The sequence below is a fragment of the Euprymna scolopes genome, chromosome 35, assembly GCF_053919585.1.
Source record: "Euprymna scolopes isolate OS-2025 chromosome 35, ASM5391958v1, whole genome shotgun sequence".
Taxonomy (NCBI): Eukaryota; Metazoa; Mollusca; class Cephalopoda; order Sepiida; family Sepiolidae; genus Euprymna; species Euprymna scolopes.
In genome coordinates, this window is record NC_136516.1 from 34,987,603 (window position 1) to 35,009,278 (window position 21,676).

At 32.8% G+C, this 21,676-nt stretch overlaps 1 protein-coding gene across 1 annotated transcript in view; it reads left to right on the forward strand.

Annotated features, from left to right (window-relative positions):
* Nucleotides 1-21,676, forward strand: part of LOC145259809 (GTP-binding protein 4-like) — a 64,569-nt gene that overhangs the window by 4,989 nt on the left and 37,904 nt on the right. Inside the window, exons 2-5 of the mRNA XM_080117602.1 lie at nt 705-875; nt 8,324-8,427; nt 16,084-16,167; nt 18,213-18,366. Coding sequence (XP_079973728.1) covers nt 705-875; nt 8,324-8,427; nt 16,084-16,167; nt 18,213-18,366 — 513 coding nt within the window. The remainder of the gene's footprint in view (nt 1-704; nt 876-8,323; nt 8,428-16,083; nt 16,168-18,212; nt 18,367-21,676) is intronic.

A 21,676-nucleotide genomic window follows, 5' to 3' on the forward strand; every position in this document is an offset into this window, starting at 1 on the left:
ATATAGACTAGTGGGATTGCCCGGGTGATTGGAGGGGGGAAAAATGTTAGTAGACAGGCAGGTTTGAACCTGTGACGCGAAGGCAGAAAACCTGAGACCTTAATCGCTGCGCTATGGTGACAAAGAAGTTGAAAACATTTAAATTTAGCGATTAAAAAGTTAAGGTGAATTTAACAAGGTCAAACATCACGCTATAGGGGAAGGAAATGATGCACTTAACTTTGGCTGCAAGCCAGTTGAGTTTTATGCTCCACAAGATGTTGGGGAAACCCAACTCCTGATGTTGATCAAAATAAATCTAGACCGTGACGTCCCTTCGCAAATCGTAGATATTACAATCTAGGGAGTATATAAAAAGTTCTAAGACGTACCCCCCCCCCGAAAAGTCTTTGCCGTACATACAAAAAATTGCACGCACGCACGCACACACACACACACACTTTTGCTTTTATATTATAGATATTTAATGTGGTACCTGTGTGCCGCCATTGTTCAGAAAAAGTGACTAATTTGATGCAAATAAAGAAATGCTAAAATAATCCCCCACCTCCACTCAGTCAATATTATTTTTATAAACCTACCTTACTGAACGACGGAATCAAACTTGGTTCTTGCATGATAATGTAAAAAACAAATACACAAAGTGAACATCGATTGTATTGTTTGAAATTCTACATTTTTCCTTTTTTTTTTCCTTCTTTCAGGATTTTGTCGACATTATTTTGTCAAAAACCCAACGGAAAACTCCAACTGTTATCCACAAACATTACAAAATTGTGAGGATTCGACAGTTTTATATGCGCAAAGTGAAATTTACGCAACAGAATATCCATGATAAGTTAACGCAGATCTTGACTGAATTTCCAAAACTTGTGGTAAGTAAACATTTTATTGTCTCACTAAGCTTTACTACTATGTATAATTAAAGTAATGTTCACCCCAGGGTCCTGAGTAGAGCTGGCTCCAGCTATCTTTGTCATTGTGTTCTCCATAAAGGCTGTGATTTTTTATACTATAGTCATCGCTTATAAAGGCTTGAAGACTACTCATGGTTAAGGGTTAATAAGTAGGTGTATCAGAATTTTTGGGGAATTTTTTACACCCCTAACATGAAACTGCGAATAAAACAAAAAACTTTAAATTTCTCTTTTAAAAGTGGGTTGTTTATTTTCTTTATGGATTATACTTCCAAAATAAACTATTAAAGTTGTTTTAAAAGTAATAGAAATATTTTTTTTATTTTTTAAAAAACAATAATGAAATCAATTGAATTTTACGAGTTAAGTATTTTTCAATTTTTAAACTTTAAAGATCAATCAAAATTTTTCTATTGATTCAATTTTTACGATATTTTCAGGGTCAATGTGAAATTTTATGCTCTTTCCAATAAGCTGAATATATTTTAGACAAACTTTTTTTTTTTTTTTTCAAATTCACACTCCCTCCCACCATTTTGAAATGTCTATTAAAAAGTAAATAATTAATTTACTCACCAAAGTTTTATATCACAAATTGAAGATAAAAGATCAATAAATAATATATTCAAATTTAAAACGAAAAAAGTGTTTTTTTAGAAATTTACCTGTAAAGTCTGAAGTTTAAAAACTTCTTTTTTTTTTTTTTTTTTTTTTTTAATGAAACCTTGGTCCTTGCTCCTTTAATTGAAAAAAAAAAAAAAAATTAGGGTTTGAATTACATTTTTCGAGTAGTTGTAAGCTTGGAAAGACGGGGAAAGGCACACATTCATGAGGTCAGTTTCTTACACACCTAGTTAATAAGTGTCAGAAATTGTGTTGAAATTGATTAAGAGGATGACTCAATAAGAACTTGTTTATATTGGACTTGACAACGATCATATAGGCAGCTAGAAAGCAACTCTGCAGTATTGTTTCACAGATGAGCAGTTTTGAGGAAAACAATTGCTACTCATGGAATTTTTGTTTAGTTTAGGCACAGATATAGAGTAAGGGAAAGTGGTTGAAACTAAGCGATTGTTTGCCATGAATGTTTTAGCGGGAGGGAGGCATAGTGAATCTCTGTCAAGCACCGACCATTAAAATAACAATAGAGCACAGATAAGCTCAGAACGTTCCTTATGTGAGAAAACAGTAGCTGATTTTGAAGTTAGATTCCTAGCCTTTTTTAGCAGGAAAGGGTGGCCTGAGCAGCCCCACCCCAAATTTAGCAACAGTATTTCATCTTGGGACACTTTTGGCTCTTATATGCTTGTACGGGAGTTCAGCAGTCAGGTTTTTCTTTGTCTACCACAGTGTTTTTTCTAACACTGTGGCAATTGCTTTCTAGATAAACTTTTCTGGTTAACGCCAAAGCGCATGATGCAGACATCTTGTAAGGATGACTTGTTGGATTTGACTTTTTTTTTTAATATATAGTAAAATGTTTAAAGATATATATTACTAGAAGAATACCCAACCCAGGATGGGTAAAATTAATTTCCCTCAAATTTTATTACTATTATGCTCCCTTGTGATGATTAAAAAGTGGTAGTAATACTACTACTACTAAAATAACAATAACAAAGTATGAGTCTTCATCTCGAAAATGCCAAATTCTAAGATGTAATTGTGGTGGTCCCCCTCCCCAAGATGAATATGACCAGCAAAAGAGGATGTGTCGATGTAGTAAAGTGAAAAAAGAAAGAAGGCAAGAGTGTCATGGAATGTTTTGGAGCTTGTTTTGAAAAAAACAAAAAAAAAAACAATGTTTACTTGAAGTCCTGCCTTGATAGTGTTCAAAATAGACTTCGGGGCCTGGTGGGAGATGTCCTTTTCTCTTCACTGCAACCTCTGTCTCACAGAAGAGATGTTGCGAGTTTGTCTCTGCTTTATCGTTATTTTCATGGAAAGTGTTCGACTGAGCTTCAATCTATGGTCCCCCCTCGCCAAACTTTCACAAGAAACACTAGACTAGCTGAAAACATTATCAATAATTTTCCCCACTCTTTATCTGTACCTAAACCTAAACATAGATTTCATGATCAAAGCTTCTTCATTAGAACTGCACGCCTGTGGAATTGTCTTCCGTTTTCCTGCTTTCCAGCTGTCTATAATATGGTTGTCTTCAAGTCCAACGTGAACAAGTTTCTGATGAGCCGTTCCACTTAAGTTAACAAATTTATCGAACTTCCATTACTATCGATTACTATATTGTCCTTTTGACTACTCTACACTCTTTAACCCTTATCCTTGAGTGGCCTATCGGCCTTGATAAGTGGTGCCGTCTATGTAAAAAAAAAAAAAAAAAAAAAAAAAAATATTTGTTAAGTGAATGCTATGTCTGTAAGCTGCCATATTTGAAGTTTAATGGTTGTTTGCTTTACTGTTCATAAAGCGTATTCGGTTATTCAAGATTAGGATTAGATGTATGGCTAAAATTGTGTAATGGAGAAATGATGACTGATCATTATCATATCGTATGAATCTGAAGATTCTATTGTTGGCATTGGTTTCTGCGATATTTTTCTAGTCAGAATTATTTCTAGAAAGACATTGGGTGCTCATGAGAGGGACCACGGGAAGGTTACCAACATCCTAAGTGAAATTATGTTTTTGTGGAACAAACTGGATTCGAATTTGGGACACCCAGGTCGTCGGTCAGTGTCATTAACTGCTAAACCACTAATGTTCCATGATTACCAGTAGAACAGACCAAAATAAATAGGTGAAGGTATCCTGCTGGATCCGCAGTAGAAAAGTACTGCCAAATAAATTGTATGAGCATAAAAAAGTAAATGCAGTAAGAAAGTGCTTCAGAATAATTAAAACAGTAAAATGTTAAATGAAAAAGATGAACAGGGCATTCTAGCAATTTACTATTCAGGCTAGAATGTAAATGTCTCTAGAATAGTCAATCAAAACTTATTAAAAGCAAAAAATGTAGATTTAGGGGAGCAGACTGTATTTAATGAAAGTATAATATTTCAAAGATAATAGGAAAACTTAAATAATGACTGAAAATATCTTACGAAAAAATGCTTCCTAGCATTAGGTGGTGGCAGTGGAAGTAAATGTAAGCGTGTGAGTGAAAATGACTCCAACTCTGTGTGTATTACTTTTTAAGGAGTGGCAGGCAAACTGGACAAATTGTAGAAAGTACTGAAATCCAACAAAATGGATGCATATTTTCTGAAAACATGCATCAATACTTTGCATCAAGCGTGACCATAGCAGGATTCTATATATCACTTGTGTTTACAGATTTAAAATATCTGAATGTAAATGGTGAAAAAAAAAATCAACTTTATTATGGAGATGTTTTTTGTGCGATTAAAGTATATAGGAAAAAAAAAAAATATTGGGGAAACGAACATTAACTCTACTAACTTGAGTGATAATAAATATCTTATGTTTCTGAAATTTTGAGATGAGGATTATTTGGATTCTTCAGGTGTACTTTTTTGAACTCAGAGAATCTGCACAGAATTTTGAACGGAATCCTTCGTTTAATCCCCAGGGGTAGCATGCTTTCATTCAGTCAGCCATGACTGGGTGGAAGTCCTAAGTAATTCGCAATTGTATTTTAAATGTTGCTTGCACTGAGGTTTCAACTGCAAGAAGGGTGTCCCTTAGAACTGAATTTTATCAAGTACTTTATCCACTATACTTCAATTTCAAGAGCTGACGATCAGAGGTTACATTGACTATAATGTGAGAATAAAGCCAAGATGAACAGTAGTCTGAAGAATCCAAGTAATACAAATATCCTACCTCCACACCAAAATTTTGTTGAAGCAGAAGTGTAAATGGGTCATTTTGGGTGATGGGGGGAGGGGCATATCCCAGCAGCAAGAGTGAAATTCAGTATCATTTGGAGAACTCTTTCACTTCAGCAGAAGGCTGACAGCACTCCACTTTAGTGAAATACCATTTACATCACCAAACATGTTGATACTTTATATCTTACATCTGTTAGAAGATAAAGAAGGTTTATTCTGTTTGATCTTTGTTCAAAATTCATATGCTTAGTGTTTTCAACGGAAGTATTGGTGCCAGATCAGGTTGTCTGAGCATACTGACTTCCTAATCTAAAATGCACCAAACATAAAGTAAATAAAGGGTTCTGCTCAAAATTCCATCCAAATTCCCGACTTGAACAAAACATTCCAGAGATACACTTGAAGGTTGGGGGTTACATCGATCGAAACGTGAAAATCACACTCAAGATGAAAACGGTAGTCCAATTAATCCAAATCACCACTCATCATCTCAAAAATTCAGAAACGACATTGTTATTGTTTTTTTTTTCTTTCCCTTTGTAAAACTCAATCATGTTCTGTAAAGCCAAAATCAAAAATCATGTTCCTCTACAAAACAAGTAAACCAAACACTAGGAATAAATATTTGAAGATATAAACAACTTGAAGCATAATGATGACTAAAATGACCAAATTCTATATTAATAAACCCGAAAAGTGTTGATATGTTGTTGAACAAAACAACCAAACAAAAAAAATTGTGTTCCTTTGCCTTTTTGTAGGTACGGGCAATTTAATCGCTGTTTCGATGGTGGTGGGGGGGGGCATGGTTTTTAACGCAGGTTAATCATAATAATTTTTTTAATTTTCGATTACTTTTTTATTGTGTTTGAAAGATTATAGTTTAAAGTTAATTTCTCTAAGAAAAAATGTGTGAAATAAAAAAAAATACGTGGAATAATTTTATTTCAAATCTGAAAAAAATGTACATTTCATGTAAAAGTTCATTATGACAAAGATTGTGTTACATTTTTCTGGAATTATTTCCAAGTTAAGTATTAAGTTAGTCTTAAGATAATGAATTAATACAATAAATTTACTTAACTTTGCTAAAAAAAAAAAAAAAGTAATAATTATCCAAAAATGTGACACTGGTTGGAACGAGACTTGTTTATCCTATGAAAAAAAAAACTCTAGTGGCAAAATTCAAATATGTATGGAAGGACAAATTAGACATAATTTATTTCTTTATTTAACATTATTCCGGCATACCGAGCGACTTAAAAAAAAAAAAAAAAAAAAAAAAAAAAAAAAAAAAATTTTTTTTTTTTTTTTTAGTCGCAGACCTCCTTCCTTCATTTAAAAATGCATAAAAGTTAATTAAATTCATTAATTATACTACTGACAATTTATTCATTGAAAAAAAAAATTAATACCGTTATTTATTAATATTTATACAGAATTACAATTGGTTAAGAAAACAATTTATAATTATTGAAAAATTACATACTAAAAAAATACAGACTTATGTTAAAATTTATCAGAATGTCTACGTGAAATTTAAAGTAGATAACCACAAACAGGCGGGTAGTTCAAGAGAGAAGGAGGGTGGGCAAAACAGACTGGTTTTCTTTTCAAGTCGGTGCATCCGTACTTACAGACATGAAACGTTTGTATAATTTTTACCATTTTTTAATTAAATTATTTTTCTATTTTCCTGTTTTTCAATTTAATTTTTTTTACTTTATTTTCCAAGATTATATGAAACGTTCATGCGTGCAATGGAAATATTAGAATCTTACATGTAAAGATTATGTTAAAAATGTAAGCGTAAAAAAAAAAGATAGTTTTTGCAATTATAATTTTTTTGTGTGAAAATATTAAGTAATCAATGCTTAATTCAATCATAATATTGGTAGTTCGAGAAATTAATTTTTCTTTGAGTTATATTGATTTTGTTAATACGGACTTTAGGGGCTTTTTTTCGTAATGTTCCTGTAAAAATTTTTTTTTTTTTTCCGTTACAAATTATGATCCTTTATTTATATAAAAAAAGCAAAAATAAATTCTTGCGTTTTTTTTATTTACTACTGAAAACCATAACTTTAGTAAAGGTATTTTTTGTTTAAATAAAATAATACATTTCCACTAAGATTTAAATAAAAATAATTAGTATATATTATATTCCGCAATCATTATTTGATAAATACTGAAAATTCCATTAAAATTGGTTAATTTCCTGATTTTTGGTGAATTTTTAAGTAAAGGGAGGGATCAAAATATTTATATATTTTGAGCATCGGCATTCATTTTGCCCGTACCTACTGTTTGTCAAATTTTTTTTTTTTTTTTTTTTTTTAATCAACTGGGTGTCTAGCCATCCTCCACCTTTTTTCTTCCTTTGAAGATTGTAACGCCGGGTATGGGGCAGCCAAACCAGCTGCCACCATTGCCCTGCTTTTTATTGACACCAACCGAGAGCTCTTTTTAGTATCCTCGTTGTTCCCTTAAGTGCAATTGTCTGGATCTCTTTTGCACCTAGTTATGGCTAGTGTGGTGAACACTTTGGTAGTCAATTATCTGATTAGATTACATAGTGCTGGTAGCATTCAATGAGTGATCCAACATTAGTGTGTGTGAAGGATAAATGGATGAGCAATTGATATGTGTGGATAGCTAATATTTCGTCTTAAAAGATTTCATCAAGAGTTAATTTATGGTATGTGAAATTATAACTTTGAAGAAGTGATACATTTTAAATGGGTCCCCCTCCCCCTTTTTTTTCTTCAATTCTATAGACATAGTCACAGGTCATTGTTTAATAGGTAATTAAATCAGTTTGTTACATCTTAAAAGATATGCTTTGTATTTCAGCCAACTTCTGACTTTCTTCAAATGCATCTTTTCCAATATATGGCCTGTCTAGTAATATATATAATGAATGAATGACACAAAATTCAAAATGGCAATGGTAAACATAAGGTATTCAGCTTCTCTTTCAATTTTCGGGTTTTAATCATGCCAAAATGCATTTTATCTCCTTTTGATGAATTGATTGTTGTTATTTCTTCTGATAAGTTATGGGCAAAATAGATTCACTGATTGAGATAATAAAGTGGTTGATTTTGTGCTACGAAACAGATGCTGTCAAGAATTATAAATGTCAACGGAATTAAAGGAATAAATTGTAAGATAGTCAACATCATGAACTTGGGAATATAGACTTTTGTCATTCATTCATTATATTGCTCTGTAATCATGTTGAGCTTAAATAAGAATTGGTATATATTATAAAGAAATAAAGTATATTTCCACAAAAAAAAAATGTTATTTCAACCTCGGATTTTTACTTAAATCATTACAAGTTGTTTCAATAGACAGGACAATATAATTATTCTGCTGGTACAGAACTCAAATTTACATATTATGGCCTAAAACTGCACTGTTTGTTCATTTTTGCCAGGATTTGACGTCTTTTGGGGCTAAATGGGAGGTGGGAGGCAGATGGTGAACTTAGTCGTTTTTTTATGCCTCGTTCACTGTGGATGCTTCACTTGTTTTTTGTTTATTTAAAAACTTTATTTTTATTTTTATCTTTTTTTATTTTAGGATGTGCATCCATTTTATGCTGATTTAATGAATGTCCTTTACGACAGAGATCATTACAAACTTGCGTTGGGACAAATAAACACAGCCAGACATCTTGTTGATAAGTGAGTATCCATTGGAAGTCGTCACAAACTATGATTTTCAAAACTCAACATTTTACAAGTTTTTTTTATTTTTTATTTTTCTTTTCTCAAGATGTTATTTTGAAACTTTAAAAAAAAAAAAAAAGAGGGATTAAAATTAAACTGTGAGGGGAGGGGTATTCCAAAAATAATGCCCCCTGTTTTTATTCCGCCTGAATGGATCAGAGGGGGTTGCAAATTGCATTGTTATGATGACTAAACCTATGCATTTACAACCTGAAAGTTTTATCGCTCCATTGCAGATATTGACAGTAAGAGACTAAGGAAACAACTCCTATCATGGTCATGCATCAGAAGCAGAGATGCATCATTGAATTCTTGGCAAAAAGTGCATTGAGAATGGTGGTGACTATGTAGAAAAGTAAATTCTGGAGCACAGAAGGTGCTCATTTTAATGGTACTACTCCCATCTTTGTAGCTCTTTAATTTTTTTGAGTTAAATAAAAAGAAAGGTCTTACTTTTGGAATGACTCTCATATTTAAAAGATTTTAAATATTAGCTTACATTTTTTTGTATTAATGTTTTCTCAGTTTACTACTTTGAAGACAAGAAAAAAAAATGGAAGAATATCCATTCAAAAAAACTGCGTATGGTATTTTCTATATTTCTAAATGACCATAAAAAATTATCTTCGATTTCTTATCTGTAAAACCGGGGAAAACAATTACCACTAGCCATTCAACTACTAAATAAAACAAACATCCTCAAAATATTAAAAGTAGCTGAACCTGTTGAAATTTTACAAAATGAGAAAGCAGCAAATATTTTTTTTATAAAGCTGACATTTTTCTGGATAGTGCAAAAAATTAGTTTTTTCTGCAGAAAATACAATAACATACAAATATGAGTTTATTAAAATTTCTATGAAAATGTCCACTGTATTTTAAATATAGAACTGACCAAAATAAGATAGATTTATGAATACTAATAAATACTCAAAGTAATATTGTGCTACATAGTTCAATACAAATAATAAAATCACATTGTAAGAGACGATCTTTAATTCACACCTTCAGTCCAGCACTTCATGGCAGGCAGTGTTTTCTTTTGAATGTTCCCCTTTTTTTTTTATGTAATGTTTTGCTTATTTTCTTCTGTGTAGAACAGCTACATGTCAAAATTGAGTTCCAGTCTCACACCATTCCAACAATAGTCATATTATAATAATATTTTAAAACTACATTAAAGGGAAGTCCCTCTCATATTCTCGTCCAGGATTGCCAGATTGACCTTTTTAAAGCCAAATTTTATGAATTTGGCTTTTTTTGAAGTAGTTTCGTCTTCCAAAATTGTATTTGGCCTTTTTCAAAGTGTAACGTACAGATTAAGGAAGAAACAAGCAGAATAATATGATATATTTTTTTTTTCATATTCTGTTGTATGCCAGGCCACTTTGGTATCTGTAAACAAAATAGAGTAGCAAAAAAAAAACATTTTTGATTATTTGAACTACTGTTCTCATCTTGGGTATTATTCACACAATGTTTCAGCTGGTGTAACCTCCGACCTTCCTCAAGTGTCAGTCCTGGATATGACCTTAAACTATATCTGATAGTGAGGCCCCAGCTTGCGGGATTTGGGGAGTGTGGAGCCACCCTTTAATTGCCATTGCTCCCAGGTCCACTCTGACCCGGAGTGGTAGTACCTGTTAGGGTCCCAACTATGGGTTAAATAGAAACTGACTTGAAAAAAAACAAATATATTCTATTAAAAAACTTTTCTTCAAAATCACTGAATTCAGCATTAAATAACCTTAAAAGGGTTGATATGCCGTAAAACAAAAACAACCAACCAACCAATCCTCAAGTGTCTTTTTGTTAAACTCTGGAATCTTTGTTGAATTTGGAAATCTGCGCAGAATTTCAAATGGAACTTTTTTTTTTTTTTTTTGGTCCATGGAGGTAGCATACCCTTGTTCTGTTTGCCATGACTATGTAGAAGTCTTAAGTAATTTGCAAAGACTTGTGGCGTTACGGATAAAGTATTGAATAAATATCAATTGTAAGTAACACTTTTCTAGATGTTGAAGGTTCAATCCTCAGTGCGGGTGATATTAAGAACACAATTGCGAATGACTTAAGAATTCTACCCAGTGATGGCTGACAGAACAAAAAGCTGCTATCCCCATGGATTAAATAAAGAGTTCCCTTACAAAATACTGTGCAGATTTCTGAGTTTGACAAGATATACCTGAAGAAGGTTGGAGGATACAACGGCTGAAACATTGTGAATAGCACTCAAGATGAGAACGGTTGTTCAAATAATACAAATTATCAATTCTCATCTCAAAAATTCAGAAACATAACACGAAAATTACATTTGACCTTAAACAAACTATAAAAAATACATTTGTAAAAAATAAAGTGGCAACAGACTTGAAACTTTTACCAAAATAAACAAAACCCTTGCCAGGAAAATGTGAGCTAGAATCCAGAAAATGTAGAGAGCAGGTGGGAATGACTCCATTACATATTGGTTACACAAAACGGCCTCACATTTTCATCCAATAACAAGAACCGCCATCTTGAATGCTTGGCTTGCCAGACAAAATATTTAGTTGAACCACCCTACTAGAATGTCCTGACTTTGCAACATTACTATAATGCTTTGAGTTTTTGAGATAAGGATTGATAATTTGTATTTGGATTACTCTTCTTATGAGTATTTGCATAGTGTTTCGGCTGATGTAACTCTTGACTTTCTTCAGGTGTATTTTGTTGAACTTGGTAATCTACTGAATTTCGAACGGAACTCTTTATTTAATCCATGGGGCTAGTATGGCTAAAGTACTAGGTGAAAATTCAGTTGTTAAAAGTTCAAAATGATTGCAAATTACTTAAGACTGTTACCTGTTCATGGCTGACTGGACCAGAGCATGCTACCCCAGTGGATTAAATGAAGGGTTCCATTGGAAATTCCATGCAGATTCCGAAATTTGACAGATTTAAAAGTTTGATATGATGAACCTGAAAAGGGTCGGAGGTTACAGCGGGTGAAATGTTGTGCGAATAATCCAAACAATGGTATTAAAATAAAGGAACTGTTTGAGAAAGTAAACTACAGACTTGATGCAAACCGTTAACAATCTAGACATAAAAATGACCATAAATGGGTTGACATGCCCACCTGTGGAACTCTGTTCCACTCGTCTTCTTTCCAGCTGACTAAATAGTAAAGTAGTAGTAGCAGGGCGGGAGGAATCAAAATCACAGTATGCAGAGGTGTTAAAAAAAAAAGTGGTAATAGACATGCTTGAACCCGTAACGCGAAGAAGAAAAAAAAATAAAAACCTTGACATCTTAGTTGATGTCTCCATGGCGTGACCGGAAGTCACAAACGTCAGAATTAAATGAAGTCAATCAAAAAGGGAACAATGACTTTCTAAAATAGCGACACAAAAATCGACCCCCCCCCCCCCGCTTTGTACAAAATGGCTGAGTTTTAGGTAAAGGAATTAATGTTTTGGCCAATTTTTTTATGTCATCCGAAGGTTTGAGGTTTAAAACGATACCAGTTTGTAAGACACACACATACACATACTTTGCCCTTATATATATATAAACTGATTGAATTTTTAATTCTAGAGAAATTGAAAACTTAACTACCTTCACTGTTAACTCTCCAATTCGAATCTGCGGATTTTGAAACCAAATCACTAGATTTTAGAAATGTCTTTTTTCATGATTAATTAATTTTCTACTTGATCGTTTTCTGTAATTTTTGGATATGCTACTATTTGCAACATAATTATGTAGGTATTAGATTGGTGCAAAAATGTTTTTTGACATTCAACTTATATATAAAAAACATTATTTTTGCACCAACTTAATATCATTTGTTTTTACTTGAAATTTAATATTTCTTTCGTTATTTAAATATAGAAGCACTGATATTTTCGTTTTTCCTTATTTTTGTGAGAATTTTGAATAAGAACCATTTTTTTATTTTAAATGTACTGGTCGGACTCCGGTCTTAACTCCACAGCCATGAATATGATAGTGTCTCATTATTTTTATACGGAATATCTATTTAAAATATTTGGGACTGTAATGTTTATTAATATTATTTCTTTCCCCCAAAATAATACTCCAAATATAGAATCGTTCATTTAATTTGCAATCCCCTCTGCAATCCAACCCTATTTGGTACAAATATATTACACTCTATTGCACAACTTGTCCACCAATAAATTTGTTGTATTGTCATTCCATGATAAGCACACCTGTATATGACGTGCAAAATTGTCAATAAGTCTCATACATTTCTCTCTTGGCACTAATTTGGTTGTGATTGCCCTCTTCAGTTCAGCATTAACATATACCACTTACCAAATGTAATACTTATTACTATTGTTATATAGGGGTTTCATTGAGAGAGTCTTAGAGAGAGATTTTGTTGTAAGACTTAGAGAGATTGTTCATTTTATTATACTTATATATTAAATGTTCATTCCTTAATTGTGTTGAATGGAAGAAGAAGAAAGCTCTTGGAGTGAAGGGATAGTGTTCAGACAGTTCGGACATGATGATGTTGAGACGTGTATGTAAAGACATTTTATAACACAAATATGTAATACAATTGGACTTTACCTTTTCGTAAGAATCATAAAACAAGACGAGCTTTACAAAAAACACTTGATGGTTTATTCTTCACACGGCCGTGCTCCATCACCAAGAATTCAAAGTCTCACATTTCTCTTTGAAGTGACGTCTCGCTCCTAGACGCCTGACTGTCTCTCTCCGAGTTTCTTCACTGACTGTCTAACTCTAAAGTTTTTTCTCTATTCCTAGAACTTTCTATTTTCCGTGACGTCATACACATGTTAAAACATGTGCCTTCTTTCACGTGTCCTGGACATACGTGTCCAAAACTTTTCCTAATTCTACAAAAAGAATTTTAATCTATATTCAATATGTTAAAAACATTATCTTATAAGCTGCATTCTTTCAATTTAAAATTTCATAACAAACTTGAGAGTTCACATTCTTTCCTTGAAATATTTATCTATATTCTAAACAAATGTTTGTTTTACAATTTTAAATTCTCACACGTAATCTATTTCTACACCTAGATTACGAGGTTCGAATTCCGCCTATGCTATTTCATTTTCATTTTAAACTAAATTCTCCATTTTTATACTTACATGAAAAGGGGACAGCCCTTATCATGTAACATTATTGCTTTCAGGTAATGCTAAATTTCTTATCTAGTATACAAAATCAAAACAAAACTCATTAAAATCCTTGCACCTGAGCAATGCAGTATTTATTTTAAACATGCTTGTATATAATGTTCAACATTGTCAATAATTCTGACTTACTCCTCCCCTGACTGCACGCTGATTTTGATTGTGATGACCCTCGTCTGTTCAAGAATAGTCTAGGGATTGTATTAATAGACGTTATCTTTGAGGTAACCCTTGACAGAACAATTTGGGAGAGGGGGTTATGATCCTGTGAGTTTGAATCCTGTTCAAGATAACATCTACTGATGAGACGATCATCAAAGTATCCCTACATATGAAATAGCAATAAAACAAAGACTGTTGATCATTCATGACTGAAACTTGATGGACAAGTCGGGCAAAGAGTGAAGTTTATTTGTATCAAATATGGTTGGATTGAAGAAGGGATTGCAAATTTTATGTTTCCATAAATGACATCATATTGCGAAGTCATCTCGTACAAGATCTGTCTATAAAATTGTGATGTGGTTTGAACACGTGACTATGGTTCACATATTTAAGGGGAGCGAAATTGGTTGGAGTCTGTTGAAGCTGCAAGTTCAAATGCAAACACTTTGCAGTTTATTTGTCAATTCGCTTATCAGTTGTTGTTCCTATTTACAATGCCTCCCCACGGGACAGAGTTAGACACCAGGGTCGTTTTTTAACGTAGAGAAAAGGAACAAAAATAAAAATTGTCTCAGTCATGAAGGATTTCTCCTCCACCGATAGAGAACAAGAAATTGAAGTTCAACATCTGAAGAACAGATACTACACTTTGATCTTGTCCCGAAGGCCAATTATCAGTTGTTGTTACCTGACATGGACTTCTATTATTGTACCTTACAAAATAAATCTCTGAATTATTTGGACTACTGTTCTCATCTTGTGTTATTTGCATGTTTCAGTCGATGTAACCTTGGACCTTCTTTTGATGCAGATTCCCGTGTTCAACAAGATACACTTGGAGAAAGTCAGAGATTATATCGATCGAAACGTTGTGAAAGTAACACTCAAGATGAGAACAGTAGCCTGAAGAATCAAAATATTATGAATAATCAATAAAAAAATTCAGAACTGGAATAAATCTTATATATATTTTATACTAGCTGTTCAGCTCGGCTTTGCTCAGGCCCTATGTACTATTCATAACTTCATGTGCATGCATATATATATATTTATTAAAAAGTTTGACTCCTGTCCAGGTAACCTACATCTAAAATTTCAAGTGTTTAGACTCAAAATTGCCGGAGGAGTTTGGTAGAGTCTGCAATAGTCAACTCTTTCAACTTTGACCTCTTGGCAGCCAAATTTTCGCTCCAAAACTGATTAAAAAGCTTGCTGCGTGTCTGAATACCTTATGTAAGATTTACAAATGTTTAGACCCCAAATTGGCCAAATAGTTTCTTAGAGACTGCAAAGCTCAAATCTTTTTAACTTTGACCCATTGGCAGCCAAATTTTCAGCCCCCCAAAAAAAACAATTAAAAAAAGCTTGCCCTATGTCTGAATATACTTTATTTAAAATTTCAAATGTTTAGACCAAAAATTGGCTGAGTAATTTGGTAGAGGTTGTAAAGGTCAAATGTTTTAAAACTTTGACCGTAATTTTGACCCCTTAACATTTATTGTTTTGAGCTCAAATCAAATTAAAGTTTGATCCATGTTCAAGTAACCTAAATCCAAAATTTCAAGTGTTTAGACCCAAAATTGGCAAATCGTTGAACTTTAACCCCCTTAACAGTCAAATTTCTGGTCGAAAACCAATTAAAAAGATTTTCCCAAATCTCAATACCCCTTATGTCAAATCTAGAGTCTGTAGACTGAAGATTGACAGAGTAGTTTGGTAGGGAAATGTACAGACAATTTCATTTTTATAGATATATAGATTTGCATATTAAACGATAAAACAAAGATTTTTACATGTTGATGACTGAAACGTTACGGGCAAGCCAGGCATAGGTTGAAGTTTATTTGTACTAAATATGGTTGGATTGTAGAAATGATGATTCCGTGGATGTTTTCCTTGAGGGGGGGGGGATCATCCCGTACAAAGTTTGTCTAGAAAATAAAACTTGCATATCAACTTAATCACAAATCAAGTATACATTCAACCTGTCTAAAAAAGAAAAAAAAAAAAAAAGAACACTAAGATTATTTTTGCAGTCTTTTAAAAAATAGTAAATTTCTCTTTCAAAAGTCATGATTGAAGAAGACTTTTTCTTTTTACAAAGTGTAAGTTTTTAATTTTTTTTCTTTTCTTGTGTTGTTGGGTAGGTTTTTAAAAAGTTTAATTTGTTAATTTTTGTATTTAAAAGATATCTAATCTTTACTATATTTCTGAAGTTTTATTGAAAATTTTTTTATTTTACATAATTTATTTCCTTTTTCAGTGTTGGTAAGGATTATACCCGACTCTTAAAATATGGCGATTCTCTGTATCGATGTAAACAACTCAAGAAAGCGGCTTTGGGTCGGTAAGTGAATAGGATATTTTAAAATTATTGATTGTAATTATACTTTTGTGATCTTTGATCCCTAAATTTTAGAATGAAAAAGAGCAGTGTGTGAAGTTAAAGGTTGCCATCTATTATTCTAAAGTTTAATTAACGTTGGCTTCCCTAAAGCCCTTTTTTTTCTTAATCAGAAAATACATGCTAAAATATTTCTCGGTTTTGGGATTAAGTTATGTTGAAAACAAAACATCTATTTTAATTGTTAGTAGTAATCAGCAATCAACTCACCTGGTGATCTATCTTTTACTAAGTTTCTATTATTTTCACTCTCTCTCTCTCTCTCAATGTATGTTGTTTTACTCCTCCCCCTCTATTATTTTATGTTATCTGTTACTTGTGCTTTTGTCACTCTCTTTGTTTATTAAGTCCCCTGGCCAATTAATGAATGCTCTAACCACTATATCAAATGGGTTCATATTTACTTACCTCTCTGAGCGCAGAGTTAGACACGTCGTCTGTTTTTAATGTGGGGAAAATCTAGTTGCTCAAAATGGGGCACCCTGAATAAGAGCAAAAATAAAAATTGCCTCAATCAAGACTGATCTCTCATTTACTGCCTGAGGACAGAAAAGATAAAGTGCGGCATTAGAACAGCTACTGCACTTTGCTCCTAACCAAAACTTAAAGACGGTGAATCAACTACGATAACCATTAGGCCAGCTTGACACTGTCTTTTAAAAAGTGTTTCCAAACCTATTAAGATAAAGAATCTGTCAAGTGAACCATTCATGCACGCACGCACATTCGTGAAACAATTAACAGATAAAAATCTGATGACACCACCCCGTGCCAATTTTTCAATTTTTACCCCTTGGCAGCCCTTTTTGCTGGAAGAAAACCGATTAAAAAGTTTTCCATGTTTGAATACCCTATGTACAAAATTTCAAGTCTGTAGATAAAAAATTTATTGAGGATATAGGTTGAGAATTGTCCTCTCACATACAGTTTCACTTTTATAGATATAGATCGATGAGAAAATAAAATTTTATGAGTTCCTGGAGTAACTGTCCTGTTCACCCACTCCCCAAATGTCACAAAATAAAGGGAGATAACTCAATAAAAATTCATACTTACTAGATTTATATTTTAATGCCTCTGAATTCCCATTAAAAATGATTGCCGTTGTAAAATTGTAAAATAAGTTTTTGATCAATATACGCAGTATTTGGAATATGTTTTTGCTTCATCACGGGTGTGTATATCATACAGATTTTTAAAAGTTTTAATATAGGAAGATGCTTCTACATTATTGGGACGAGATATTGTAGTCGATAAATGGGAGTTTTCAAATAAAAATACAGTGGTTTGAACTGATTTTTTTGTCAATTCTAATAAGTTACAATGGTAGTTTCCAAATTATGCAGTCGAAATTACCCGAATATTACTGAATTATTAAAAAAAACAACTTTAATCGTGTTAGCAGATGAAAAATTGCTGCCATTTTTGTTTAATTCGAACGGAAAATTACCTCTGCTGAACTCTCCTGTGTTTTACAAGCGTTTTCATCAAATTCTATTTTTTATTTTCTTTAATAAAAAATTTTCTACCTTAGCGATTTTCCTAATTTTTGGATATAATCATCTTTAAAATACGAGGAATATGTAAATACCATTCTTTTCATGTGAAATTCAGTTTTTTTTTTGCGATTTCCGAAAATCTCGTCCCAATTCTATAGAAGTGCCAGAAGGAATTCTTAACAATAATTATAAATTATCGGTGAAAATTTTAATATATTTTAATTATAAACATAACTTTTTAATTATGATCATTCGGTAGAATAGAAAAAGTTTATTGATGGCGGCTTATGGTCATAAATTTTAATTAGTCGCCACAAAGTGAAATAATTCAACTTTACCATCAGTTTATATCATGAATAACTTTCCAGCGCCATGAAAAGATGTTTAAAGATGTTAAAATTTTAAAGCATAAAAAATTTTGTTAGGTTGGAAGAGGAATGGTCCTAAGACTGAACTGCTAAAAAAAAATTTTGTTTTGTATTTGTTTAGAATGATGACCATCTTGAAACGGCAAAAGCAAAGTTTGGAATACTTGGAACAAGTCCGGCAGCATTTATCGCGTCTACCCACCATAGATCCGACCACGCGTACCCTGCTAATTTGTGGCTTCCCCAATGTAGGAAAATCTAGTTTCATAAATAAGGTAAGTGTTAAAAAACTACTTTGAACTCATGGCTTCATTGGATTATTTTGTACTATATAAGCAAATATAATGTTACGTTTTTTTATTTAATGACAATAGCTCCAGACAAGGCATGAAGCCACTTGATGTATGAAAGAAAAGAAATTGCTTGATGGCAAAAAACTTGCCAACAATAGGCGCTATAATGCAATTCCTTCTCCGTTGTCAGAAATATTGCTTATGGAACATTAGGATGAAAGGACAAAATAAAGGAAGCAAGAATTATGAGGCAGACAAAAGTAAACCTAAGGTCCACCTTATATTCTCCAAAACCAGGGTTAGACACATGGTTAGTTTTTAATGAGGCATTTTGGATTGGAACAGAAATTTTAATTGTCTCTGTCTAAAAATAAATTTTAACTACACTAAGGACGGAAGATATATATTAGAATTTTCAGAATGTGAAATATAATTATTTTCAGTCAAACAATGCTGCAGCTCACACAAGCCATGTAAATCAACAAACCAAAGTCCAAAACTCTAGTTTTGCGCTCATTTGGGCTTATATCTGAACTTGCATGTGAGGCGAGTACCCTGTTACCTGAACAATCACACTGCACACACATATATATGTGTGTGCAGTGTGCTAGATATAACAGGAATGTTATTCCCCCCACCCACCTTTCTACTTAAATCTTTGGAGCCAAATATGAGTTCTGTGTTTTAGTTAAAACCCGTTTTATAATGATAAGAAAAGACTACTTTCTGCCAAATCACTAGAGCTTTTAATTTATATTTTCGTCGTTATTTGGCTTGATTTTAATTCTATATTTCTATTTCTCTCTCTCTCTCTCTCTCTGACTTTATCTTTCCTTCCTTTTTCCTGATTTTTTTTCTTCTTCCTCTTCCTCTCATGTTATAGAGAAAAGTGACCAATCCATCTCCAACTTTTTAGTTTATTTTTCAATCGCTCAGTGTTCTTTGCATTCTCCGGAAGCAGGTGCAGATAGATGTCTGAATCTTCCTCACATTGGAGCAGTTGTTCTCCATGTCTCTGTCCTCTAAAGCAAAACTGATATTGCATGGAGAATTACCATGTTAAGGTTTGTCCGAGGCTTGCCAGATTCTATGAGTGTATCATCAAAGTGTTAAATATTCTAACAATGTTTCATTGTTCACACTGCCTCACCTAACCTTTGGCATAGGTTGCAAAGTTTCTCTAACAACCTGGTCCTGTGCAAATCTCTTCAACAATTCCTATGTATTATTATTCATCTTTCGAACCGTCTCCTGCTTACGATGCCAGTTTCCCAGTTTTTCACTCTTTCTTTCTTTGGTTTCTGTTAGGATGATAGAACTACGATCAAGAGGAGCTAATTCCTTTTCTGTTTGAGGCAGAGTTGCCTGTTATCTATGCTACGTGATTTCTTGCTTGGCGATACGAGTGCAGGACGAGATGGATGCTAGTAGGTGCCAACGAAAGGATGATATGGAATCTGAGTAAACTAAGATGGAGATATATTACTTCTGTCTGTGATAGTTATAACATACAAATTTAAGTAATGTCAGAATGTCTATGTCAAGTCTACTTTGGATATCCTCATTTCTTCCACTTCTTTTTTGTTATTTATGTGCTGCACACACACACACACACACACACACACACTTGTCTTTGGGCATAATCTTCTGCAAAAAATTAATAATTATGATATGCGAACACCATAACATAACAACGGGCAATAAAAATTAGCCGAGGAGTTGAAAAATGTATCAAAGTATTAGGACGATAGAACCATGATCAAGGGGAGTTAACTCCCTCTTCTGTTTCAGGCGGAGTTACCTCTTCCCTTTTTACCTCTGTAATGTGAGTTTTTGTGTGGAGACATGGGACGAGATAAACACTGGTAAGCGCACAGAAAGAATGACTTTGAATCTGGGTAAATGAAGATGATGTATTACTTTTTTCTGTTGTGACACACAAACTCATGTAATATATCGAACTGATGTAATTTGTATCATTTTGTGTTGCTTCCTTTTAAATAAAACGTCTACGTCAACTGTGCGTATCCTCCTTTCTTCCACTACTTTCTATCATTCATGTGCTACACACACACACACACACACACTTGTCTTTGGGCATAATTTTTTGCAAACCATTAATAATTATGATATGCCAACACCCTCATTCATTAGTTTCAAAGCAGAAAAATCATATATGGAGGCAAAGAAGAGTCTAGCAAAGCCATTTTTACAAGATTTACTTGGATCTCGGTTGATGCAAGATTCTTTGCTTCAGTTTCCTGTTGTTGATGACATTTATTGGATGGATTTCTATCAATATTTTGTTTGATTTTTGAGCGATTATCGAGACTGCAAAAATTACAGCCTCATGTCCACTGTTTTGTTGTTGTTCTAACTTAAGTGCTTGGTACTACTTGTGTTTAGAAGTAAATAAACGCTTTAAAATTAGTTAAAAACAAAATTATCCAGGTAGGTAGAAGAGTAACTTTTGTAACATGTTTCTTGACCATTTTGTTGGTTTGTTGCTATACTAATAAATGACCTGGGAATTCTGCAAATTTTTCCGAGGCAGTTGTTGATAAATCTTCCTTATAGTGGCGGCAGTTGTTCTCCACATTGTTTCGTCGAGTAAAATTAGGTTTTATTATCGCATCACAGATCTTCATTGAATTAGCATGATTTTTTTAATATCAGATATGAGTTATACTGATATGTCGTACAAAAGAGATTTGTTTTGAAGAAAAAAACTGAGTGATCTTGGTAACAGCATTCAAGTAATTTATTGAATGAGTATATGTGGTTGGAGCTAGTGTATATGTTTAAGCGTGAAGCTTTTTGCACATCCTTTGATGTCTCTTTCAAGCTAATCTACCAGTTGGTATTTATGGCTTTACCAGTCGATCCTATTCTTGTGAAGAGAAATCTGGATGTGCTCGCATTTGTTACATCATACATGTTCGGTATATGTGGTATGTGATGATGTTTCTCCATGAAATGATATCTTTATTATATCATGTTTTGATGTGCCATTGTTTTAGGCCATTTTTGCCAAAGTCAATCCAACTTGTCTTCATTCGCCCTGTATTTTCCTCTGATACTTGCAACTTTATTCAATTAGGATGGTCTTTTTTGTATTTTAAATTACTTTTTGAAATTAAGGAATCAAATATGTGATCAGATTTTTTTTGGGGGGGGGGTATTAAAGTTTTTTATTTTTTATTTGTTTAGAAATATTGAAATAAAGAAATGATTAACTGTCAGATCACAGGAAAATATGAAAACTTTTTATTTATATTTTTTTTTTTTTTTT